This window comes from Myotis daubentonii, chromosome 18, assembly GCF_963259705.1.
Source record: "Myotis daubentonii chromosome 18, mMyoDau2.1, whole genome shotgun sequence".
Classification (NCBI taxonomy): domain Eukaryota; kingdom Metazoa; phylum Chordata; class Mammalia; order Chiroptera; family Vespertilionidae; genus Myotis; species Myotis daubentonii.
In genome coordinates, this window is record NC_081857.1 from 16,597,691 (window position 1) to 16,624,870 (window position 27,180).

Genomic DNA, 27,180 nt, shown 5'->3' on the forward strand with positions numbered 1-27,180 from the left:
CCCGGGCAGCGGGGACCCGCAGCTGCAGCGGCCCCGCGATAGTGGGCTTCGCTTTAGGCCCAGGCAAGGGACCCCTAGCTCCTGGGACTGCCAGCTTCGACCGTGCCCAGCTCCCATCGCTGGCTCCACCCCTTCTTCCTGCTATCACTGGCCAGGGCGGAAAAGGCACCTGATTCTCTGATCATGGCTGGGGGGCTTGTATTTCTTTTTTTTTTTTTTTTTTAAATATTTTATTGATTTTTTTTACAGAGAGGAAGGGAGAGGGATAGAGAGTTAGAAACATCAATCAGCTGCCTCCTGCACATTCCCCACTGGGGATGTGCCCGCAACCAAGGTACATGCCCTTGACCGGAATCGAACCTGGGACCCTTCAGTCCACAGGCCGACGCTCTATCCACTGAGCCACACCGGTTAGGGCAGGGGCTTGTATTTCTGATGGCTGGGTTTCCGATCACTGTCAGTGGCAGTGGGCTTCTTCCTGCTTTCCCTTTTGCCTCCCTGCATTGTGCCTACATATGCAAATTAACCGCCATCTTGTTGGCAGTTAATTTGCATATAGCCCTGATTAGCCAATGAAAAGGGTATCGTCGTATGCCAATTACCATTTTTCTCTTTTATTAGTGTAGATTAGTGTAGATATGCAGTCAAGAAAGCACTTTGATACAGGCTAGAACAAGGTTAGAAAAATCTGCTTCGTGTAGAGCTGGTACATTTTTCTTACACCAAGAAATAAAGTTCCTGGCTCACTGGTTATGATAGTTCTTAATTTTAAAATAGGTAAAGAGTGAATAAAATAGAGTGGAAGATTGCATTATCTCTAAATGTTAAATGTTCACCAAATGCCATAGAAACTAGCAATATGTTTATTTCCCTATTAAGGTCTAATGATAAGAGTCATGGTTGGAGAGGGTAGGACCAGTTCTTCCGACACTGCGTTGTCACCTGGAGGAAGTGGCTTCATACTCGGTTCCTCTGAAGGACTGTGGTGATTGCTGCCAGGGTCCTGGGGTTGAGGATCCTTATTTATGAAATGTTTATTTCAGAGGAGAATGTTTTCAATATCTCTCCCATTCTTTTAAGTAAGTTGCTGGCAAGGGTTTTAAACTTCATTTTAAAAAGTACATTTTGGCACTTAATAGTGTATTGTATTTCTGCTAAACATAAGAACTTGAGAAGATACCACAATTTTGCAGATAGTTGAATGACAAATTTATAAGTAGATACCTTAATATTGAGGATCAAAAGTTCTTAATATAGATTTAACAATTTTAATTCTTTTTGTGCCTTTAACCCTTGTTTTAGAGTCACCAGAATTTTCATTTGTGACAACAGCATTGCTTATGAAGATGAATAATTATTAATAATTCTGTGGTTTATCCTAGAAATATCATATGCTTCGTTATCTAGTTCAGTCATTATTATCAATTCTGCCCCGATTCCCAGCTCTTCTGTGGAGGGGAGTCTCCATAAACATTAAACCTCTCCCTGTGACAAGAAAAGCACTTGCTATAAAAAATGAAATGTAGCATCTGCAGCCATGTCTTTAATTGTCAGAGTGGGGGCTGAAAGAAGAACAAAAAAATCCAAAGCATTAGGAAAATCCATAGATGCCAATTGTATAACATAAAATATCTTTTGGACATTTTTGGGGGAGTGGTATGGTGGAAAGTGAGATTCTTGAAAGTTTTTTAGGTTAATTTTGATTCTCTTTGTGTAAAGCTACTGAGGGGGTAGCGGGAGCAGGTATGATCAAGGACAGGGGGGAAAAATCAAATTTCAGAATTCAAAATTGCAGTGAATACTCACGTGTTTAATGGAGTATTTGAGGGATGTAAGCTAAATACAAAAGCTGAGCTCATGTGAAATAGAATGGGCCTCAGTAGCACTGGCTTAACCCTTCAGTGCTGGTCTCATCTTTAGAAAATCTCACTGGGTATTGGAGCTTAATGGTTCCCTTGACTTGATGAATGTTCTTTCTTGGTACCTAGTGGAGATGCTAACCTCTTGGCATGACTTTGTGTTCTATTTGAAAATAAGTAGTCTTGAATATTGATTTCTAAAGGTTCTAAAGAGTTTCTATCTTAACAGAAAGCGAGCCAGGCTATTCCACAAAACACCATGAATCACCGGGACATTGCCCGGCACCAGGCCTCGTCGTCTGTGTTCTCATGGCAACAAGAAAAGACCCCAAGCCGTCTGTCTTCTAGTGCTCTACAAACTCCGAGTAGGAGAGATTTCTCTGCATCTCACTGCTCTGGGGAACAAGAGGTGACTCCGAGTAGATCAACTTTGCAAGCAGGGAAAAGAGATGTTAACAGCAGCTTCTGTGATAATTCTAGCAATTCTCATCTTTTGGATCAATTAAAAGCCCAGAATCAAGGTAAACTAAGTTTAAATTTTCCTGAGATAATTTTAGAGGTGATTCCAGGCATTTTTGGTCTTAGAAAGTGCTGATGTGTTTTGTTAGACACATCAGTGGTGGGCATCCCAGTCTGATGATGTTAAATACTGTCTTTTCGATAACGAGAAAAGATATCAGTTTTGGAGTGTATCTTGATTTGTACTAAAAAGCTGGGCCCCTGAAGCCTTCAGAAGTAGGATGAATGGCTTTGATTGTCTTTCCAGAAGCCGGGTGAGTAGGTTGGTCGACACTCCCCACGCTTCTCATCTGGCTCCTTTGTGCCCCATGGAACAGCCTGTGTTCTGGCCGGTTTGGGCCAGAGGTGTGGCATGTGTCTGCAGAACAGCTTTGCTCTGTGCTGCCAGCTTGTCCATATGGGAGCAAACCTGTAACCTTGGCTGCTGCACCACGCTGCAGCTGACAGCCAAGGGTACCAGGTGGTGCTTTGGAATCTTCTCTGCAGACTACGATAATTTCCAGGGCTATGATATATTGAAAATCACCGTCAGTGTTCACTGGTGAGAGCTGTCACACTGCCAATGCCATTGGAACCAATAGTGTGTGTATGTGGGGGGAAAATGAGAAAAAATTATTGTTACTTTTGGCAGTATAGGAGGCTCACACTGTCTTGATCTTTAGTGGAGGTAAAGCTACCCCGGGATATGGGAGGGTGAATTTTTCATTGTTTATCACTTACTTGCATTGAAATGGGCACAGAATACATATTAGTCTGCCAGTGTGTAAAATCAGGTGGTAATTTAAGTAAGGGTGTTATATGTGATGCACTTTTTGCAGCCTCGATCAGGTAATATTCACGATTTTAGAAAAGCATTTTCTACCCCAGGTTTCTCTGATAAGAAGAAAATTTGTTTCTCCTGCTTTCTATAAGTTATTTAATATAAGTAATAACTATATTACTAATAGAGACTAACCACTAAAATTAAATCCAATGAAAGTAGCTTCTGTGTTTAATGTGAATTGACTAGTGTTTGTCTCACCAAAGATTTCAGAGCCGAGTGACATAAATGATAAATTCTGAATTGAGTTGTAAGTTTTTTGTGAAAAGTATATGTTAATTGAAGTATGGATTTTGTTTGTGATTTAAGAGCTAAGGGGCAAGGTTGGTGAGTTGGAAATGCGTCTACAAGGACAAGAAAAAGAAATGAAAGGCCAAGTGAATAAATGGCAAGAACTACAGCTCCAACTGGAGAAAGCAAAGGTGGAATTGAATGAAAAGGAGAAAGTTTTGAATAAAAGCAGGGATGAACTGGTGAGAACAACAGCACAGTATGACCAAGCCTCCGCAAAGGTACGTGACTGTTCGTGAGTTACTGAAAAATCTCCACTTTTTATGCAATTATTTGGGAAGCATACGTCACACTTAAATTATGAAATAAATGATAAAATGAACCTTATTAATAAATTCCAGGCAGTATCGATGCCCTTGAACTAGTAAGTTCTTTAGAGTTGGGTGTATCAGGGCTCAGTTCTGGACTGCCCGTTTTCCCAGCCGAGGGACTTGAGCCAGTCACTTCTCTCCACATCTCAGAGGGTGAAGAATAAAGATTATGTATGAACAATACCTGCCACAGTTCCCAGCACATATAAGAGACTTAAAGTCATGGAGCTTTGAATGACATTTAGGAATTATGATAGAATGTAATTGATCTATTCTTGGGATCCAGTATCCATTTACTCCTTAAGCTTCAGTTAAGGCCTGTTTGAGGGTTTCTTTTGGTTTTTTTTGGTGGTGGTGTGTGGGGGGGGTTGCTTTGGCCCCAACCTGTTTCTCTAGTCTTCTGTTATTCACTCATTCACTGACTCATTTGACAGGTATTTATAGACTGCCTACCTATGTCAGCCATTGTTCTAGACTTGGGGATGGAGCAGTGCGGAATTAGACAAAAATCATTGTCCTGTGGAGCTTCATCCTAATGGGTGATGTAACCTCAATATAGAAATCACAGGTAGTGTGGTATATGGGGACGAGTGTAGAGAAAAAGGAATTATCTTCTAGAACCACCGGACTTATTTGATGTCTCCTAGACGTAATCTTTATCTGGGCTCAGTGTCTTTCTGCTTCGCATACTCTCCTCTTGGAGTACTCTTGACATGCTCCTCTTTTCATCCTTTTATCTCGCCCCACTTTTATATAATTTTAAGTGTTTTCTCTACATATATTTAGAACCATATCTGATCATCACTGTTCTAATTTTTGCTTCAGCCCTAGCTGGTTTGGCTCAGTGGATAGAGTGCCAGCACTCAGTCTGAAAGGTCTCCGGTGAGATTCCAGGTTAGATACCTTGTTTGTAGGCTCCATCCCTGGCCTGGTCACAGGGATGATTCTCTCTGTCTTCCCTGCTTCCCGTCCACTTTCAAAAAAAAAAAAAAAAATTCTTGGGTGAGGATTAATAAAAAAATATTTTTTTTTTTCCTTAAACTGTCAAATAACTTAGAAAACTAAAGAGAAGGAAACTTAGAAAACTAAAGAGTTTTCTTCTTTTCTGGTTCCTTTCACCATTTCCTTTTTGTTTAGACAACTTTTTAAAACCATTTTTTTTAACATTGGTCTGTTGGCTATAGGTTGTTTTACTCTGCCTTTTTCTGAGGATGTCTTGGTTTCCTCCTCATTCCTGGAAAATACAGCCTCAGGGTATAGGATTCTGGGTTGACCGAAGTTATTTTCTCTCAGCACCAACATGTTTTTTCCCTTGGGTCCCCAGTCAATCAGTCTAATCTCCTTTTAGAGCGTTCTTATGTCTGTTTTACTATACAGTGTTTTTAGTTGTTCTTGATGGGAAAAATAGGGAAGTCTACATCTGTTCTGTCTTCTTGGAAATGGTAGTCTAGGTTCATTTTTAGATATTCTCCAAGTGCTGGGCCTTGCACAGAGAAATTCTTGATAAATATTGATTACATCTATGAAGGTAAACTGGAGGGTCGATGGGACCATAGCCTGCCTTGATCCTTACATGTATTCTCCTTTTGCAGTCTGAGTTGGTTTTTGAAGTTAGGAAGACTTGGATTTGAGTTCTGGCCTTGCCACATCTCAATTGTATTGCTTTTGGAGCTATTTAATTAACTTCTGAGCCCAGTTGTCTAATCATTAAAACGGTGTTAAAAATGCCTGTGCCATAGGGTTGTTGTTATTATTGAAGTAATTTTCATAAAGGCTTTAGCGTAGTACTTGGCACATGTGAATTATATTAATATTTGTAATAATTTTTGTTGCATAGAGTTCTTTGTCAATTAAGCTCATTTTCAGTTGCTTTTCTGCCAGCTCGGGCCTTCCCATATATAAGAATTATACTTACCCTTTCACATTATGTGCTGTTGATTTTCGTGTGATAAGATCACTGAATCTTCATTCCATCTGATACATCTGATATAGTGTCTTCTACCAGGTCATGATTGAAATATTTGACTGGATGGTGCCGAGTGCTGAGGACACAGTTCTGGCTTTCTTTCTATTAGTCGTCACTCTGGGTTCTTAAAAATTGTTTGTTCCATGCTTTCTGAATTCCATTTTCCTGTGAGCTACAATCCACTTGACTGAAAATTCAGTCTACCTCTCTCCGGCTTGCCTCTAAGGACAACATGACCTTGTCAGATACGTAGCTGAAATCAAATTATGCATTGTTTATGCTCTTCCCTTAGAATTACCTATTAAATAAAATGGAGCTAATTAATCAAGATCAATACCATGTTCTTTAGTGAAAATACGCTGTTTCTAGTTTGCTTCTTTTCCAAGTATTTGTGAACCGTGTGGCATATAAAGCTGTTGAAATCATGTAGAAACGAAGTGTTGGGGCTCGCAGCAAACCCGGAGTTGAGCACCCACATTTTAGAGATGAAACACAGGCCCAGAGCGCTGAGTGCCAGGGTCATGTGCTGCATATTTTTTCATGGACTTGAGCTCTGGACACTATTTTAGAATATTATGGAACATTCATGACATCTAGTGGTAAGCTACTTTTACGTGGACTATGCATGAGAATGTCATTCAAAAATTTTTGCAGAAAATATAAATATCTCCTGAAAGCTCTTTTTTAACCTACTGTTTCTAGTAAGAAAAAATTACTGCTTCTGAGAACCTTCAGTGGAATGAGTTGCAGGTTGACGAAGGGCCAGCAGAGGGCGCCAAGGGTTCAGTCAGCTACCGTGCCTGCCAAGTGTGGGGGTTTCCCATGATTGTCAACCATCAACATTTTGGACCATGTGGGCAATGATTTTTATCTGAATTGTTTACTCCTGTATCTCCAGTATCTAGCACGGTGCTTGACATATAGTAGGTTTGCAATAAGTATTGAATTCATATTATAAATAATTTCTATAATACTTTTTCTTGGGGATTCAAAAATTCAAGAACAGTTAGGAGAATGACAGAGGTGTCTGAAGGTCCAAGGCAATGTATTAATTTAAAAAATATATGTTTTTATTGATTTCAGAGAAGAAGGGAAAGGGATAGAATGATGAGAGAGAATCATTGATGGGCTGCCTCCTGCTTGCCCCACACTGGGGATCAAGTCCACAGCCCAGGCATGTGCTCTGACCAGGAATGGAACCATGACCTCCTGGTTCGTAGGTCATAGTGTAAATGATGAAGGATTAAATGGTCAAAGGCTTTATATCCTTGCTACTATTTCCCAAACGTAAATTTTATGTGTCCTAAAATAATTACAGTGCTTTTGGTATATGGCTAATAGTTTTAAGCCCAACTTTTTATGAAATATAAATGTCAAAGCACATTGTTAAACTTGGTACTAATTTTTCTAAAGTTCAAAATATTCTTTCCTTGAATAGTTTTGTATTGCACATTTTTATTTGTTGTTAGTGTACTGCATTGGAACAAAAATTGAAAAAATTGACTGAAGATTTGAGTTGCCAGCGACAAAATGCAGAAAGTGCCAGATGTTCTCTGGAACAGAAACTCAAAGAAAAAGAGAAGGAGTTTCAAGAGGTAAGGTGGATAGATTCATTAGGAGTTTGTCGGGATGTCACAGTTCCCCCATTGGAAAAGAGCCATTGGTCATCGTTTGGATGTTCTATAGGGAAATGCTCTCGGGGGGAAAAGATCTCTGTATTTTCCTTCAGTCTTTTCAGTCTTCCAGTTTTTGATCAGAGAAGGAACTCAGTAGTCGGAAATGTTCTTTTGTATCCATATTTTCAGGTTAGTTTGAGATTATTATTCTGAGTAGGAAAGGGTCATATTCTTCTTTCAAACACTCTCCGTTGTGGAATAAATTGAATTACAATCTCTGGCTGTTTGTAAAGCCTGTGGGTTGGCAAATACATTAGAATAGTAGCTGATGAAGTGGGGAAAGGCTTTGGCAGGCAAGTTAGAGCTGAGGATGCCCTTATGTGAATACAGCTGCCAGTGTGAGGTGAGTTAGCCGGGAAGTGTGTGTGTCATACGGGTTGAGGGTCTGCAGACTTCCAATAGGAGTGACTGCAGACTGGAGCTCATCTTGGTCAGATACCGCCTCATACATTCGTTAAACTGTTTATTCCTTTATTGTTTATCTCACCAGAACTACTGTATACCGCAGGCATGATAGAGACAGTTACCCAGAAGGAAGTAATTACGCCTCCTGGGAAAATTATAACCAATTGTGTATTTAAATATTTTTTTAATTTAATTTTTTAAAATATATTTTTATTGATTTCAGAGAGGAAGGAAGAGGGAGAGAGAGAGATAGAAACATCAATGATTAAAGAGTATCATTGATTGGCTGCCTCTTGCACGCCCCCTACTTCGGATCAAGCTGGAAACCCCAGGCATGTGCCCTTGATAGGAATGGAACCTGGGACTCTAGTCCACAGGCCGACACTATCCACTGAGCCAAACCAGCTAGGGCTAAGTTAATGTTTTAATTTCAGTTGATGTTTAGTATTCTATTAGTTTCAGGTGTACAGCATAGTGTTAAGACATTTGTAAAACTTACAAAGTGATCCCCTGATAAAACAAGTATTTAAATATTGTGTCTATTATTTATTGACCAAATAAGATACCAGGTGCTTTGCTAGTTCTGGGTGAACGGGGTGATTAAGACCATGGATTTTATAGTCTAGAACGGTGGTTTTCAACCAGGGGGGATTATTTTCCCTTTCCCAGGGGATATTTAGCAATATCTGGGGACATTTTTAAAAATATATATATTTTATTGATTTTTTTTTACAGAGAGGAAGGGAGAGGGATAGAGAGTTAGAAACATCGATGAGAGAGAAACATCGATCAGCTGCCTCCTGCCCACTCCCCACTGGGGATGTGCCCACAACCAAGGTACATGCCCTTGACCGGAATTGAACCTGGGATCCTTGAGTCCACAGGCCGACACTCTATCTGCTGAGCCAAACCGGTTAGGGCTCTGGGGACATTTTTTATTGTCACAACTGGGTGGAGGAGTTGGGGGCCACTACCAGCATTTAGTGGCAAGGAGCCAGGCCTGCTGGTAAACACCCTGTAATTTGTGACAGTCCCTTAGATAAAGCATTGTCCCCAGTCCAGAATATGAGTAATGTCAAAGCTGGCAATCCCTGGTGCAATAGTGGGGTGATAGGGAGAAACCCCCCAAAAAACAAACAAAACACACACAAGCACACATACATATAAAAAAGTGACCTGTAAATGTCACTCTGGTGTCCTTACCTGGTTATCCAAGTTCATTGGTGACATTTACTTTGTGCCATTCTCAATTGTAAGTGGTGGATGGTATTTGAAATTTTAAACCCCATTTTTGAGTGCCTTTGATTTCTCAGCTCAACTGCGATGGTTGAAGCTCAGCTCTCCTCTCTTTTGCCCCTGGATCTTTCAACACAGATGATTGACTTAAGAGTGGGAATGAGGTGGACACAGGCTAGCTTCCATGTGGTCAACTGGCAGGCTCCTTCCCGGGACCTCGGAGACCTGGATTTGAATACCAGGACCATGCTCTGGCTGATTATGTTCATCATCATGTGGATGGTCCTCTAGGCTCCCTGTTGTCTCTGGCATTTCCTGTGGGGTGCCTGTGTCACCCTGGTATCAGCCTGGGAACCATCGGCAGTGTGACATGTGTGTCCTTTGCTTTTCAGGAGCTGTGCCGTCAACAGCGCTCCTTCCAAACACTGGACCAAGAGTGCACTCAGATGAAAGTCAAACTCACCCAGGAGCTGCAGCAGGCCAAGAACGCTCACAACATCCTGCAAGCTGAGCTGGACAAAGTAGGCGCTCCTTCTCCCCTTTTCCTCGTACCTGTTAATTCTGTGCCGCAGCTGACACAGGCTGCTTGGAAGGAAAAAATGCTCTATCCTCACTTTCCTTTTCAAACAGGAGAGCAAACGGAGCCTGTCTGGGTCTGGATTCTCTCATTTAGAGAAGAGGACAGTGAATGAGGGGGGTTCTTAGATCTGGAAGTCTGTGTAGCTCTGATATTCTGGTTCTTGGTCATGTCACTGGGCTCCCGTCCCAAGTAATTTATGCCCTCAAATCGTCAAAGCCCTGAAAATTACAATCAGTTTACTTACGTAACACTCACTTCAAAAATGATGTCCAGTGTTGTGGCTTTGCATTTCATCTGTGTGGTGAAGGCTCCCATATTTATATCTCCAGCCTGGACATCTGTTCTCAACTTGAGACTCATGGGTCTGTATCTGACATTGCCACTCGCATTTCTAACGCATCTTGTTAATAATGAAACTCCAGTAAATACCTCATCCCAGTAAATATCAATTCTGGTCTTCACATTGCTCAGGCCTAAAGCTTCCTGTTATGTGCAGGTCTTCCTTTTCTCTCTCACCTCAATGTCATCCATTAAAACTGCCGACTCTACCTTTGTTTATTTACATGTACACACATGTGTGTATTTGTATATATCAGTGTATATGTGTGTGCATGATTGTATGTGTATGTGTGTGTGCATTATATAGAGAGTGCATTTAAACTTTTTGTGTTAAAAAACAAAATCTGTATAGAATAAATTTTGATGATAAGTCATTATCAGGCGTGCTCTCTTATAAGCATTATCTGTGTTGGGATAGAATGTTATCAGCCACCGTAGAAACCCTTCTTGTACTACTTATCTCTCTGCTTAGAAGAAACCTGACTTACAGTGTCTGTCTGTGGTTTATATTGAATATGACTGCTGTTTCCGGTGCTGGTCTAAGACCATGTCGTCTCTCCTGGATTACTGCTCTAGCCTCCTAATTGTCTCCGTGCCCACCACTTCTTCCTCAGTCTGTTTACAACCAGCAGCCAGAGTGAGTCTATTAACCTGATGTCACTCTGCTCAGAGCTCCTCAGTCTCTCTGAGTGAGGGTCTTGGCCAACATGGATGGCATCAATTCTTTTATTCCATGACTTTCTTATTATTGGAGAAGAAATGACTATTAAGGAAGTAAAGAACAGGAAACTGAACCCTGACCTTATTTTCTCTCTGTAGGTCACATCAGTAAAGAACCAGCTAGAAAACAAATTGGAAGAGTTTAAGAAGAATGCCTGCCGAACCGAGCAGGCGTTACAGGCAAGTCAGAACGGGGAGAATGAGCTGAGGAGGCGCTTTGAGGTGAGTGAGGAGCAGAGACCAGTGTCTGCCAACTTCCGTTCAGGATGCACTGGGAATTGCTACACCGATTTTCAGTAGCTTATCATGATCATTTCATTGTCTATTTTGCCAGAAGTATGACGGTGTATTTTGTACATAACCTATGTCACAGAACATAGTGCTTTTTTTTTACTTTCTATTCTGATACAAAATCTAATATGCATGTAGCAATTATAGGAAAACTTGACTTGTACTAAGAACATATACTACTCTTTTTTTTGAAAGATTGTTTTAGACCTTTTGGGAGGTGAAGAATAGAAGAAAACGAGGGGTTTTTGAAATGGAAAGAAACAAAATTGGTGAAGGGGTAAATTGAAATCCCTTTTCCAAGGGTTGGCTTTTGAATCATCAAATATTAAAAACCTGGTGGAAAGTCAATGATTTAAATGAGCAGAGTAATGACAGACGAAGAGTTTCAAATTCTTGTGAAAACATCAAATAATTGTAAATTATGTTACTCTGGCTTCAAAAGCCAGCATTAAGTTCAGTGTTGAGCACGGTTGACAGTGTTTTCGTAGATTCGTGCTTTTGTGCACAATGCTGGATGATTTCCCCAGTGGTGTGAGTATAGAACTACCTTGACGTTGCTTCTACTGATAGGGTTTTCTCCATACTTATTTAACTTGGTTTCTCCCTGAATTTACTTAGTGGCCTGGAGTTTATTTTAAAGGGCTTAATGAAGAGCCATTTAGGGCGCTTACTAGCCTGAGACAATTTGAATAGTGACATAAATCAGCGTGGCATTATTACAAAGAAGCACAGCAGAACAGAAGTTTCTTCCCCATCAAATGTCACAGGAAAGAAATTGTTCCACTCATTCTTTAAATATTTTGCAGTCACTTTCTAGATTGCAAAGATTCTCTCTTTGAAATTTTCTGTAAAGAGCAGTCATTTATGCAGGTGAGGAGAGTCGAAAGGTATTTATCTCCCAGCTTTGGAGAGTTAACACGGTTGTAAAATCCGAGCATCTGTCAGTAGCACAGGAGCATGCAGCCAGCCTCAGAGGGGTAATACGGCTGGAGACAGGCGGCCCCAGTTCCAGCCACTGGAGTGGAAGGAAGCTTCGTATCAGAGGATGGTTTCAACAGCGAACGTTTTCAAATGGAAGTGTTTTGTTTCAGCAAAACAAATGTTTGCCTTTTGGCCAGTGGGGACCAACCAGCAGATGCTTCTGCTAACATTTCCACAGGCAGACTGGCACCGAACTCTTCCCTCTGTGAGCTCCCCTTTCAGCCAGGAACTCTCCTGCGACGCCACTGGCGGCCTGGTGGAAGCGTTTTGTAAAAGCAGTCATCTGGTTAAGAGGCCACAGACGCTTTTAAAACAGTCTCCTTGGCCAAGGCGCAGTAGTGGGCTGGGCGTTGTCTTGCAGGTGTTTCTGAAGACTTGGGTGACCCCACAGGGTCTGGTGTGTCAGCTGAGGAGCTGTCCTCCACTGTGAATGCGCCTATACTGAGCTAACTGCCCACCGTGTTGCACTAATATGTCATCGATCTCTGTGTCCAGTGAGGCAGTTGTGTGCAAGGGCCTCGCACAGGGCCAGGGAGTTCATTTAGCATCTGTCTTCATTTATGTGTGTGTCTTCTCTTGAAGATGAGAAGAACTCACATTTAGCTGGCTCTTGCATTTTGAATTGGGATTGGGATTGGGATCAGAAAAGTGATTTAGCCACTTAGAGCGGTGCATAACTTAATGGTATAATGTTGGCGGCTTTAGTGTGAGCGAGAGCTGAAATTGCATTGCTTTTCTGCCACCTACCTGGTGAATGACCTTGGGACAGTGACTTTCCTCTTCTGAGTCTGGCTTTCTTCATCTGCATATAGGGACAAATAATACCCCTTCCTTTTCAAAGCTTCATCGATGATTAAATTAAACCCCGCCCAGTACATAAGTGCTCAGTAGATTATTGCCGTCCACCTGCTCATTGCTTTGGTCTTCACAACTGTTATGGCCTGATTGCTGTCACCCACAGGCACAGAAAGCGATGAGCAGGGGACAGTGCATTTGAGATTTTACACGTTTAAAATTTGCCTGTTCTATCACTGTGGGTCTCTTTCTGTATCTAATTATAAGTATTAACAAGTTTAGCACGCCGATAGGTTTTGGATGCCGAAATAATGTGACAGTTGTACGGAAATTTTCCTTGTTCGTGTTTAGCAAACTAATATGCCACTCACAATGAGAAAGCATCAGTAATGGAAATGTGATTTAATGGTCCAATCAAGGGTAAAGTTAACGTTTAGTATCAAAGTGAATGGAGGGTTTAGATACACTGCTTATCCAGCATCGGCTGCCAGCCCCATAGCATTGTGTTAGGCCATCATGTACCATCATTTGACAGCCAAGGTAGGGGGAACACTTGCTTGGGGACCTTTCTGAGCACAGGATCTGTATTATACCAGATCCTCTAAGGGGCTTGGTCTGGCAGACAGGAATGATGAGATGGAAGGGAAAAACACATCCTTTGCATCCGTCCCTTGTTCATGATACAGACTTCGCCCCAGCAGGGGACGTATTAAGCATCATTCATGGATGGGATCATGAAATAGTGCACAGTAACTGAAATTTGTTTTGTCTGGCCCTAGGAAAGGATGCTTCCCTTGCTGCTCCTAAACCGAAGTTGATTTGGGTGGAATAGCTTGCTAAGCTCAGATGCTGGCTTGTGTTTATAGGGATTTTTGTTGCGTTTTTTCAGACTTGTGCCCAATTTTGCACATCATGTCAGGATGCAGGAGATGCCTAGGAGAACATATCCTTGTATACTTAACTCGTTGTTGATAATGAGCTACCCAATCAAGTCTTAAGTGGCTGTAGCCTTGCAGAAAACTAACTGCTGATTGATGGCAGTTTACAGCTCGATTTTCAGATGTTCATTTTCTAAATTCTGGCTTTTAAAAATCCTTGGGTTGGTCTTAGCCATAGCATTAGCCTGCTAGGTCCCAGGATTGGCTGAATGTTTCTTCGTTAGAAACAAATATTTACGGAGCTAATGCCAGAATAGAGAAAGACATGCTAATCTTTCCATTTCACTTACTATTCCTGTAAATGTCTCCAGTTACAGACAGAGGCTGTGGAGATCAACAGACATGTAAACATAAGTTGCCCCCCTCCCTCTCTGGGATGCACCCAGCTTTAGCTTTGCACATGGTGTCTTCTCAGCTTTCTTGTCACCTCCAGATGTAGATGCCATTTAGTTTGATTGATTTTTTTAGGGTAAGAAAATATTTTATAGGTTGTAAATTACAATGCTACGTCAACCCAGGCGGGTGGGTAAATGCTAGTTCCTCTCTTATGTTGAACACATACAGCTGATCTTAGCACTGATCACGCAGATCTCACTGCTGTTAGATTTTGGGAAGAAATACTAATAATGCTCCATTCACTTGTTAAAGTTCTTCAAGGTATTTTTCATTTCACATTTGTGATACCTTTTGATGATTATCCTGTGTTTGAAGACCAAACAGGAGATTATAGTGTCTATAGTTTAATGATGTTAGTTTAAGTCAATAACACATTTCAAACACACACATGTGTATGTATAGATAGATAGATAGATAGACAGATAGATTTTAGAGAAGAAGTGAGAGGGATAGAGAGAGATAGAAACATTGATCTGTCTCCTGCATGCCCAGCCTGCAACCCAGGCATGTGCCCTGATTGGGAATCCAACTGGCAACCTCCCGGTGCACGGGATGATGCTTGATCAACTGAGCCACACTGGCTAGGGCACACTGTTGTATCTTAATGATCGTTCTTTGCAGACTTGAACACTGCCCAGTATGAATGTCACCCTCAGTCTTGAGATCAGTTGGAGCGGCCCTTTAGTTCTGATTGATGTCTTAATTTGCCAGCAAGGAAGGGAGGCAGGATTAGGACAAAGACAGGAGTTTAACTACAATGGGTTCTGTCTTATCTTGATGATGAAATGAGCATATATATATATATATATATATATATATGAGCACAGCAGATGCCAGCAAGTTTTCAAGTACTTCCTCCTAGCCAGATTCCCCCTCTTCTTGAATTTGGCTTTGCTGCCTCGGTACCCATCTGCTGGTAGTAACCAGACTGATAATTGAAGGCAGCTTTCCAACACAGCACTGCCAGGGCCATCTGTTTTCTAACGGTGCAGTAGGGTTTTGGAGGCTGGGTCTTAATTGTTTCTTTAAGATTCAAAAATTTCTCCTTCTCAGAGGGGTATTTTTTAAGTTTTTTTTTTATATTTTTTTTATTGATTTTTTACAGAGAGGAAGGGAGAGAGATAGAGAGTTAGAAACATCGGGAGAGAAACATCGATTAGCTGCCTCCTGCACATCTTCTACTGGGGATGTGCCCGCAACCCAGGTACATGCCCTTGACCGGAATCGAACCTGGGACCTTTCAGTCCGCAGGCTGACGCTCTATCCACTGAGCCAAACCGGTTTTGGCAGTTTTTTTGTTTGTTTGTTTGTTTTTTAAGTTAACCTTATGAATTCCCCCTCCCCCAAGGATGTGAGACCCTTAATTCTGTCAGTATATGCCAATTCTTTGTGGTCCAGAGGGTGGCATATCATATAAGCTGAGATACTTACAGCTATAAAATCATTAAAGGTTGGAAAACAGGTTGAGGAAGTAGAGGATTTGTGATATTGTGTGTCTTACGTGGTTAATAAGCAATAGCACTTTTCTTTGGCATACAAATATTGCTTGGTTTTAAGACCTCCCCCCCCCATATGTCTCCCTAGATAATACAATGGGGCTACATCTGCGTCTCTGCTACTTTATTTACATGGATACTTCATTTAATCAGGTGCCCAAAGAATCTGTTTTTACTGTGAAACCTCAGTTTCCTCCATCTAGAATGAATTCTTCCTTTTGTGCTTCAGCCCAATTTCCCATAGTACTCGCCACCTCTCTTTAGCAGTTAGCACATCCCCATGTGTATTAAGTGACTGGTAGCACATCTTCCCTCACTGGGTTACTTGCCCTGAGGGCAGAGACTGTCTCACTTAAATTTACATCTTTTATAATGTTCATTTCAGCATGTGGTTCATTGTAGATTTTTTGATAAACATTTATTAAAAGTAATTTACTCATAAAGACATCCCCTTAACAGTGAACCTCAAGATGTAGAGTCAACATTTGTAGTGTGACTTTTTTTGTTCCTTAGTGCATCAGGTATTTGTAAAAATATATTTGATATACATTCAGATATGATAAGAACTTGGAGCTTGTGTCCTTGAGGATCTTTTAAATAGGATTTTTCTTATGAGCTAACGCTTTAACAAGCTTAGGAACAACCAGAAAGCTCAAAGAAATATATTTTTGAAGGAAAATGATTATTGTCAGATTTAGGTTTTTTGATTTGTTTTAACTTCTATTCATAAACTCATTTGGTTCTATAATGTCTAACTTTGTTAAGCACTCAAAGGGAACGTGTGATTCCTCCCCTAGTGAGATATACAATCATTTCCATTAGGGCCTTTCCTAAGGCAGAAGTCGTAGTTTGCTTGAGCATTTGTTTTGATTATAACCAAGTAAATGTGCACTTTAGGAAATGAAGAAGGAAAACCGCTTCTTTGAGAGCCAGTCTGAGCAAAGTGCCAGTAAAGTCTGCCACCTGCAGGAGGAACTGAAGAAGACCAAGCAGCGTTTGACTCATAGCCAGAATTTTGCAGAAGAAATGAAAGGTAAGAAAAACTTGGTGTTTTAGAATTATTTCTCTAAGCTACCATTCCTGAGAGAGAGGATGGATAGCATTAGAAACTTCGCATTTTCCCATATATTCTCCCAGAAAGATGTCTGCATTCGATGTGGAGAAAGTTTTCTCTCGTCCACTTTTTAGTTTCCAAAGTGATAGTTGGGCATTGTTTTATTGGAGCACATTGAGTCCCCAAACGCCTGGTTTTCAGCACTTTGAAACCAGAGGGGTAAATATTTCCCACACAAAAGTAAATTGTCAGTGCTGTCTATTGCCCGAGAGTACTATTGATTGTCTCAAGTGTGTTTGTTAGTTACATTCAGACAGCTCATCTCCTCGCTCATTATCATTTCCCACATAATGGAAAATCACTTTATGAAATGCATGTGCCCCAGTCCTTAATGACCATTGATTTTTGATGGCTAACTTGACTGAATGATTTTATTTCCTTACTTTAGAGCTACACACTAAATGAATCCACTGCTAGGTTCCCATTTATCAGTGTACCATATGTCTTCTACTTCATTTATTTTCTCACCCTGGGGTATTTGCACATCTGAGATTTTTTTTAATCCTCAACTGAAGATATTTTTATTAATTTTAGGGAGAGAGAAAGAGTGAATCATCAATGTGAGAAACATTGATTAGTTACCTCCTATATGTGCCCAATGGGGAATGGAACCTGCAACCTTTTTTTGGTGTGCGGGACAACACTCCAGCCAGTTGAGTCACCTGGCCAGGGCTCTAGGATTTCTTTTAACCTGACCTGTGGATTATGTGTCACACTTGCTGGTGACTGTTTTCTTCTTAAAATTTCCATCTCCCGAAGATAGCTTTTAATTTTTCTACAGCAGTGGTAAAAATGTCAGTCTCTCTTGAAAGAAAACCATGGCAAAAGTGAAGGGTTCCAGGTGTTTTCCAGTGTTAGTTATCAGCGTTATTGTCTCAGGTCCTTGTGAGCAGAGGTGATTAATGGCCCTTGTGGTCAACTGAGAAACCTCATCCAGTAGGTAGAATGAGGTTAGAAGATTAAATATAGGAGCTGTATTGTAACATCTGCATTTAGAATACATCCTGTCCTTATCATCTACTATTAAGTTTCTCAACTTATATTCTCCCTCAATATATTTGGGGTGTATAAAACCTTCCCATCACTGTTGAATGAAATCATTGAGGTTATTCTCAGCTGGGTGGGACCAGTGGGTAGAAGTGTGTTGTTAGACAGAAAACAAGATTTTAATGGAGTTCGAAAAAGCTTCCAGAGAATTCTTGGGTTTATAGACACCACCCTTACTGCAAGGGGCTGGGATGTGGGTGACATTGTTCCTAAGTATTCCTATATAGGCTTTGAGAGTTAGTGATTATAGGATTTTTTACTCTTTTGTATTTAATCCTATATACTTTGGCTAAAATGGTGGAGTAATTATTTTCCTGGAAAATCAGTATTACTCCATAGTAACATGAGTAATTCCATTTCAATGCTGCTTTTGACATAGTTTTCTCTCTTTAAATAAATATATCAAAAGAGTTGAAAAATATAGTCAGAGATGTGGTGAGTTTGTATCCAACCATTGCAAAGAAGCAGGTATCGCAGTAAAAGGAGTCATGATCTTTTACTGGTGGAGTGTCTTGCCTTTAGTTTATAAAACATGCAACATCATTGAAGCACAATAAAATGAGTATTCCTGTACACCTATACATAAACATACACAGAAGAAGAAGAAAAGAAAGTTGCAATGGCTTAGGAAAATAATCTGTTGGTATTTTATATATGTTATGCAACAACCCTTTATTAAACTGCTTAGAAAGAGGATGACCAAATGTATTACCACTTCTAAAAGGACCATGTCTCTCCTTGCTCTAATTGACTTTATATAAGCTTAGATGATTGTCAGGTGATCTACTTTACAGGAGGTACCTGGGCAATAATGCCAGTTTTTACAGTGCTGAGAAGTTGTTAGTTTGTTTAGATTTTTTTTTTTTCAGTTTAAAATTTTTATAAAGTATCAAAAACATTGACAATGCTTTTTATTATTTTATTTTCAAAAGCTAAGAATACTTCCCAGGAAACCATGTTAAAAGACCTTCAAGAAAAAATAAACCAGCAAGAGAATTCCTTGACTTTAGAGAAACTGAAGCTTGCTTTGGCTGACCTGGAAAAGCAGCGTGATTGTTCTCAAGATCTGTTGAAGAAAAGGGAACATCACATAGAACAACTGAGCGAAAAGTTAAGCAAAACAGAGAGAGAGTCTGAAGCTTTATTGAGTGCTTTGGAGGTAAAAAGGAAAGAATTTGAAGAATTGAAAGAAGAGAAAACTCAGTTTTCTCATTGGAAAAATGAAAATGAACAACTTATAAAGCAAATGGAATCAGATAAGGAAAGCTTGCTGAGTAAGATTAATCAGTTGGAAACTTGTCTTAAGACACAAAAAATAAAAAGCAATGAATACAACGAGAGAGTAAGCATATTGGAGATGGAAAGAGAAAACATAAGTGTTGAGGTGAGAAACCTCCACAGTATGATTGATAGCAAGACTGTCGAAGTAGAGGCTCAGAAACAAGCTTATGCAGAGCTACAGCAAAAAGCCGAGTTCTCAGATCAGAAACATAAGAAGGAAATGGAAAATATGTGTGTGAAAGTTTCTGAGCTTACTGGGCAAGTTGAAGATCTGAAGCACAAGCTTCAATTACTTTCAAGTGAAATAACAAACAAAGACCAGCGTTACCAAGACCTGCATGCAGAATATGAGAGCCTCAAGGACCTGCTAAAATCCAGTGATTCTTTGGTGGCAAATGAGGCTCATCACAGAAATCTTTTGGCCTTTGAGCAGCAGTCTGCAGTGAATAATTCCTTTGCAAATATAGGAGAACAAGGAAGTATGCCTTCAGAAAGGAGTGATTGCCATGTAGAAGCAGACCGAAGTCCAGAAAATTCAACCGTCTTACAAAATAGAGTCATTTCTCTTGAGTTTTCATTAGAGTCCCAAAAGCAAATGAACTCAGATTTGCAAAAGCAGTGTGAAGAGTTGGTGCAAATCCGAGGAGAAATAGAAGAAAACCTTGTCAGAGCAGAACAGATGCATCAAAGTTTTGTGGCAGAAACAAGTCAACGCATTAACAAGTTACAGGAAGACACTTCTGTCCATCAGAATGTTGTTACTGAAACTTTAGTTGCCCTGGAGAACAAGGACAGAGAGGTCCAGCTTTTGAATGGAAAATTGGAAAGTGAGCAAGCAGAGATTCAAGAATTAAAAAAGAGCAACCATTTACTTCAAGAATCTCTAAAGGAGCTACAACTTTTGTCTGAAACTCTGAGCTCAGAGAAAAAGGAAATGAGTTCCATGCTTTCTCTAAATAAAAAGAAAATTGAAGAGTTGACCCAAGAAAATGGGACTCTCAAGGAACTTAATGCCACCTTAAATCAAGAGAAGATGGATTTACTCCAAAAAAGTGAGAGTATTTCACAGTGTATAGTCGAAGGGGAAAAAAGTATTTCACAGTTATCTAATCAGTATGAGCAAGAAAGACTTATTTTATTACAAAGATGTGAAGAAACAGGAAATGCATTTGAGGATCTCAGTGAGAAATACAAAGCAGCACAAGAAACGAACTCCAAATTAGAAAGTGTGCTAAATGAATGCACTAGTGTGAGTGAAGATAGAAAAAATGAGTTGGAACAGCTAAAGGAAACATTTGCAAGGGAACACCAAGCATTTGTGGCAAAATTAGCTTTAGCTGAAGAAAGAAACCAGAATCTAATACAAGAGTTGGAGTCATTGCAGGGAGATCTGAGAGCTGAGATTGTAGAGATTCAAAACAATTCCAAGAGCGAGGCTGATGATTTAAAGCAAGAGATCATGACTTTAAAGGAAGAGCACACCAAAATGCAAAAGGACGTGAATGCCTTATCACAAGAGAATGAGCAGCTGATGAACTTAATGAAGATGAAACATGAGCATCAGAATCTAGAATTGGACCCAATTAATGACTCTGTGACAGAAAGAGACAGTGAGAAGAGTAAATGTCATGTTCAACTTCCAATGGAGCTTGAAGTTAAAGATACTTCTCAAGACAATTATGTTGCACAGTTGGAACAATTAGAAGCTAAGATAAGAAATATGGAATTACAACTTGAGGAAAGTGAGAAGGAAAAGAAGTACCTACAGCATGAATTACAGAAAATTAACAGAGAATTAGAATCTAGAAATTTGCTGCAAGACATTCAATCACAAGAAATTAGTGGCCTTAAAGACTGTGAAGTAGATACAGAAGAAAAGTATATATCCATGCTTCATGAGTTGTCAACAAGTCAAAAGGACAATGAGCAGCTGCAGTGCTCTCTACAAATGGCATTGAACAAGCTGAATGAGCTAGAGACAATGTGTGAACTGCTGCGCAGTGAAAAGTTTGAATTAATGTCTGAGCTGAATGACTCAAGATCAGAATGTATCACAGCAACTAGTAAAATGGCAAACGTTGAGAAACTGGTCAGTGAAGTTAAAATATTAAATGATGAAAATGGTCATTGCCAAGATAAGTTAGTGGAAGAAATGCTAGAAGGTGAACATGGTGAACAACAAAATTCAGAAACATCTGTGTCCTTAAATCCTTTAGATAACAGTCACATCTATGAGCACTTGACATTGTCGAGCAAAGAAGTTCAAACGCACTTCGCTGAATTGCAGGAGAAATTCTCATCTTTACAAAGTGAACACAAAACTTTACATGATCAGCACAGCCAAATGAGCTCTAAGATGTCAGAGCTACAGTCCTATGTTGATGTGTTGAAGGCTGAAAATTCGGTTTTGTCAATGAGTCTTCAAAACTCTCCAGGTGACTTGGTAAAGGAAGGGAAGATGGAATCCAGGGAGAGGCGTTCACTGTCACTGTCATTTTCTTGTGTGGCTGACAGCCCTAGTCTTAGTAGCCTGGGGGAATTATCATTTTGCAAAGATCTTCTAGAACAGACAGGGGAAACATCCCTTTGGAATAGTTTGGAAGGGAATGTTTCTACAAACCAGTCCAACCTAGAGGAGGTTTCTTGTAGCAGTCTGGAGGAGGAGGATCTGCCCAAGACTGCTGTCCCATCAGCCTCAGAGAAGAGTGTTGAAGAACTTGAGATCCTCTGTCAGATATACCAGCAGTACCTTAAGAAGCTAGAAGAAAAAATTGAAAGTCAAGAGATCATGAAAAAGAAGGAAATTGAAGAGCTCAAACAGTTACTAAATTCTGAAATGGAAGAGCTCGACTGTCTTCGGAAGCAGTATTTGTCAGAAAATGAACAGTGGCAGCAGAAACTGGCAAGCGTGACGATGGAGATGGAGTCCAAGTTGGCAGCAGAAAAGAAGCAGACAGAACACCTGTCACTGGAACTCGAAGTAGCACGACTCCAGCTACAAGGTCTGGACTTAAGTACCCGGTCTTTCCTTGGCACCGACCTTGAAGATGTAAGTACATGGATTTACATGCTATTTCTCTAATTGCATGTCTAGCAGACACTCAATAAATGTTGAATGGAAATCAATGTTGAATTGACCTTAAAAATAGTTTTAGGGTCCAAGGGCATTGAATATCCCAAAGTTTTTATAAAAAAAACCATCCAGAACTTTAGGAATATGAGTAAGTAAACCTTTTTGGGAGCTAAATTTCCACAGTTATTACATTTAAACACTATTATATGGGAAATTACTACAGAGGGTTTTTAAACTCTCCTGGAAAAAATTACATGGCATCAGAACAGTGTCTTCAGGATGTGTATGTTGCATATTTTCATTCTTTGTGAGTTAATAAAGCACACTTATATAGTAAATTAGAGCTTAGGAATGTTATTGTGATATGAATTTTAAAGTCTCTTGCCCTTTCTATTTTTAATGTTACAGAGTTAAAGTCATGAAACTAATAAGAGTATATTACATGTTACTGAATCATTTTCTAACAATTTGCTCTGATACAAATCTGTAATTTGGTATCAGTCGTTTAAAAAGATCTTTCTTTATAGAAAATGAAATTGCCTAGTTACTTATAACTTTGTCCTTCTAGTCTGACAGCTACACTAATAATTCTGTATGGTTGATGAGTCACACTTTGTTCCTTCTGCCTCTGTAAGATAGGAAAGGCAAGTGGCGAGTCAGCAGGAGTAGTCATAGCCGCTGATCCTCATTTTACAGATGAGAGGAAGGTGATGTTTAGACACGTGATTTTTCTGAGAATGTTAAGCCCTTGGGCTGGAATTCTGGTCAGAAAACGTTATTGCCTTCTCTTATCCAAGAATATCAGAAATGCTGAAGATGGAAGCTGAGCATTTCATGTGGAATTTAGCCTCTTGTTTGATAATCACAGAGATATTATATTTAGGCTATCAGGACTATTTCTAGCAAGAAAAACAATATATGAAATTTAAGAGTATGCCAATATAGACGATTAAATAACTGGAGGTTTGTCTTCATGATAAAGGCCTTGCCAGTGCCTTGCCCAGAGAGAACACTTACAGAACATTTGTTTAATTGTGTGGAGTATTTGGATGGAGAGAAGAGAATGTTGTAAGAAATATTTCATTTGAAGCGATGTATTGAGCCAAGGCAAGAAGCCAGTTGCTATAAAATAATAATTAAGCCTATTTATTCTATTATTATTCTTCCTGAAACATAAAAAGCATTCTTGTTCTGTATTACAACTGCAGGCTATTCAGGGTGGAAATGATAACTGTGACACCAAGGAATCAGAAGAATGTACTACTTCAGAAACTAAAGAGAGAACACCAAAGCAGGACATGCATCCAATTTGTGAAAAAGAAGCTCAGCAGAACCTCAGTCTAGAGGAGGAGAAAAGCACCATGCCTGGGGCAGTTCTGCAGGCAGGAGAAAGTTCTCAGGAGCTGTCCCCAGAAACCAGTTCTGATTCACCACTGGAAGACAAAACCCAGGACTTTCCAGAATGCATTTCTGAGTCATCATTTTCTGGTCCCAATCCTTTGGTACCTATGGATTTTCTAGAGGCTCAGGTAACCACTCAGAATCTACAACTGCAGGTAAAAGAGATATCAAATGAAAATTTGAGATTACTTCATGTCATAGAGGAACGGGACAAAAACGTTGAAATTTTGATAAGCGAAATAAAAGAGTTAGATTCAAGACTCAGTTTACAGGAAGTACAACTAACTACCAAGATTGAAACATGCAGAGAATTGGAAGAAACAGTTGAGGAACTTAAGAAAGAAAAATCCGATTTAATGGGAAAATTGGAATCCTTTTCTTGTGATAACCTGGAGTTCCACCAGAGAGTAGAAAGTTTGGAAGGCCTCAACTGTAGGTTAGAAATGGACACAGCTAAATTGTCACATGAAATTACTCAAGATAATGTAGCCAAGGTGAACGACCACTGGAGAGAGAGGTTTCTTGAAGTGGAAAATGAGCTGCAGAGGATCAAGCTGGAGAAAGGCAACATCGAGCATCATGCCCACTCCATGGAAGCTGACATAAAGAGAGTTCAAACAGAGAAGCTGCAATTAGAAAAAGACTATGAATCTAAGCAGCGAGTTATAAGCCATCTTGAGGAAGAACTCTCTGTGGTCACAAGTGAGAGAAACCGGCTTCATGGAGAATTAGATACTTTGTCAAAAGAAAATAAAGAATTGGACTTGATGTCTGAAAAGATGAAGGAGAAAATTCGAGAGTTGGAATCTCATCAAGAGGAATGTCTACAGCACATTGAGGTGGTGGGAGATGAGCTGAAGGACAAAACTCAGCTCCTTCAGAATTTATCCTCAGATAATGCCCGTCTGCAGGAGCAGCTGCAGAGCTTGGAAAAGGACTCACACACGCTGTCTTTGGGAAAAAGTGAGCTGGAAAACCAAATTGGACAATTGAATAATGAGAAAGAATTGCTTTTAAGGGAATCTGAAAGCCTAAAGACCAAGTTTCATGAATTGGAACAGGAAAAGCTGACCATTGCCAAGGCCTTGGAGGCTGCAGTAATGGAAAAAGGCGAGGTCGCCATGAGGCTGAACTCAACGCAAGACGAGGTGCATCAGCTGAGAAGTGGCATTGAGAAACTAAGGGTCCGCATCGAAGCTGATGAAAAGAAGCAGCTCCACGTCTTAGAGAAACTGAAAGAAAGTGAGCGTAAGAATGATTCGCTTCAGGATAAACTTGAGAATCTTGAAAGAGAATTGCAGGTGGCGGAGGAAAACCAAGAGATGGTAATTCTTGATGCTGAGAATTCCAAAGCAGAGGTAGAGACCCTAAAAACACAAATAGAATTGACCACTGAACGCCTGAAAGCTTTAGAATCAAACCTTGTCACAATACAGTCCGAAAAAGAAAATCTGACTAAGCAGCTACAAGAAAAACAAGATCAGGTGTCTGAATTAGACACGTTACTCTCTTCATTAAAAAATCTATTAGAAGAAAAAGAGCAAGAAAATATGCAGACAAAGGAAGAATCTAAAGCTGCAGTGGAAATGCTTCAAACAGAATTGAAAGAGCTGAACGAGGAGGTGTCGGCCTTGTTTGATGACCAAGAAACCAGGGAGGTCAGAGCGCAGAGCCTGGGCTCCCCAGTGCAGGTTGTGCACCAGCTGAGAAATAGCATTGAAAAACTGAAAATCCACCTAGAAACTGATGAAAAGAAGCAGCAGGAAAGTAAGCATCATGCAGACTTGCTTAAGGATAGAGTTGAAAACCTTGAAAGAGAACTAGAGATGTCGAGAAAAAACCACGAGCTTGTGATTCTGGAAGCTGAGAATGCCAAAGTAGAGGTTGATACCCTAACAGCAAAAATTGAGGAGATGGCCCCAAATCTGAGAGATTTGGAATTAAATCTTGTCAATATAAGGTCAGAAAAAGAAAATCTGACAAAAGAATTACAAAAAGAGCAAGGACGAGTATCTGAATTGGAAACAGTAAATTCTTCATTTGAAAATCTACTGCAAATAAGAGAGCAAGAGAAACTTCAGCTGAAAGAAGAATCTAAACTTGCTGAGGAGAGGCTTCAGGCGCAATTAAAAGAGCTAAAGGAGAAAGTGGCAGCCTTGTGCGATGACCAAGAGACCTGGAAGGTCAAACAGCAGGATCTGAGTGGTCAGGTAGATTATCTTGAACATGAGAAGTCTAAGTTGCTGCAAAGCCTTGATGAGACCAAAAGTAATTACACTATTTTGCAATCTTCTGTGAATGGCCTCATCCAAGAAGTCGAAGATGGCAAACAGAAACTCCAGAAGAAGGATGAAGAAATCCATGTACTCAAAAATCAAATCCAAGACCGAGAGCAGCTTGTTTCTAAACTGTCCCAAGTGGAAGGAGAGCAGCAAGTTTGGAAGAAGCAAAAAGCAGACCTGGAGAATCTGACGGTAGAATTGGAGCAAAAGATCCAAGGGCTGCAGTCCACAAATGACACTTTGCAGCACACCTTCGAAGCGCTGCAGACTTCTTACAAGGACCTGGAGAAAGAGCTGGAATTGACAAAAATGGAAAAAATATCCTTGGTTGAAAAAGTAAGTGACTTTATCTACATTTTCATCTGTTGTCATGAGGGAGGGAAACCACTGGGTGAGTTGTATTTCCCTGTGGATGGTGCCTGCAGTATTGGACCAAACTTTGTAAAGGTCTTGAACTTGGGGGACATTGAGTTGGCTCTAGTAGTAGTGACTCTTTTGCTTTGGGACACATTTGTCTGGGACTCATCTAAGGATTGGCCCAGGTTTTCAGTATGGCACCTGGACATGGGAGAAGCTCTGGGTCATGCACAGTTCCTGGCTCATTGCACTTCCCTTTCTCACAATGCATCAGAATAGTACCCTCCCATACCCAGGTGAGAAGCTGCTAGAAAGGGTATAACACATACTAGTTAGAAGGGATCCCGTTTGTCCTGGGCTGCCTTTACTGCCTTTAGGAGAAAGACCTATTAGGATGGTGATATAATTGTTACAGCAAGACCTTCATGGCTCCCAGTGTGTGTCCTGGGGATTTTGTACTTTCAGTTCCCCTCTCTTTTATCTTCTCTTTTAGTCTCCTGTTATTTGTAAGCTGATGATTAAAGGGAAGATCTGCTGTCAGGAGGCTCACTTACTAATGAAAAATTAAGTTTTTTGCCTTCTTTGCTTGCTTACTGATCTAGCAAAGTGATTCTATCAAATCACATTTTTACTGGACAAATATTAAAGGAGAAAGGGTGTGTCCAGAAAATGTAATCACTTCATAACTTTATTTTTCAAGAATTTCAAGTTTTGGGGTGGCTAGCAAGAGATGGCAGTTCTGGTAGAGATGATTAGAAAAACTATAGCAGGCTGTTTTAATGTCAAGGAGCAGATGCAAACAAGAGAGCTTTAGCTGGCCGTGACTGATTAGAGCAGGGGTGGGCAAACTTTTTGACTCCAGGGCCACAATGGGTTCTTAAACTGGACCGGAGGGCTGGAACAAAAGCATGGATGGAGTGTTTGTGTGAACTAATATAAATTCAAAGTAAACATCATTACATAAAAGGGTACGGTCTTTTTTTTCAATAGTTTTATTCATTTCAAA

The 27,180-nt window shown here is 40.2% G+C and overlaps 1 protein-coding gene across 3 annotated transcripts in view; it reads left to right on the forward strand.

The window, feature by feature from the left end:
- The window catches only part of CENPF (centromere protein F), a 50,924-nt gene that overhangs the window by 9,015 nt on the left and 14,729 nt on the right, over positions 1-27,180 (forward strand). For 2 of the 3 annotated variants that reach the window (XM_059674598.1, XM_059674599.1), the window contains exons 6-13: positions 2,089-2,380; positions 3,508-3,710; positions 7,236-7,361; positions 9,476-9,604; positions 10,822-10,944; positions 16,517-16,652; positions 18,713-22,110; positions 23,343-26,153. In XM_059674598.1, the coding sequence (XP_059530581.1) occupies positions 2,089-2,380; positions 3,508-3,710; positions 7,236-7,361; positions 9,476-9,604; positions 10,822-10,944; positions 16,517-16,652; positions 18,713-22,110; positions 23,343-26,153 (7,218 nt within the window). The remainder of the gene's footprint in view (positions 1-2,088; positions 2,381-3,507; positions 3,711-7,235; positions 7,362-9,475; positions 9,605-10,821; positions 10,945-16,516; positions 16,653-18,712; positions 22,111-23,342; positions 26,154-27,180) is intronic. The other variant, XM_059674600.1, reaches the window with a different exon arrangement.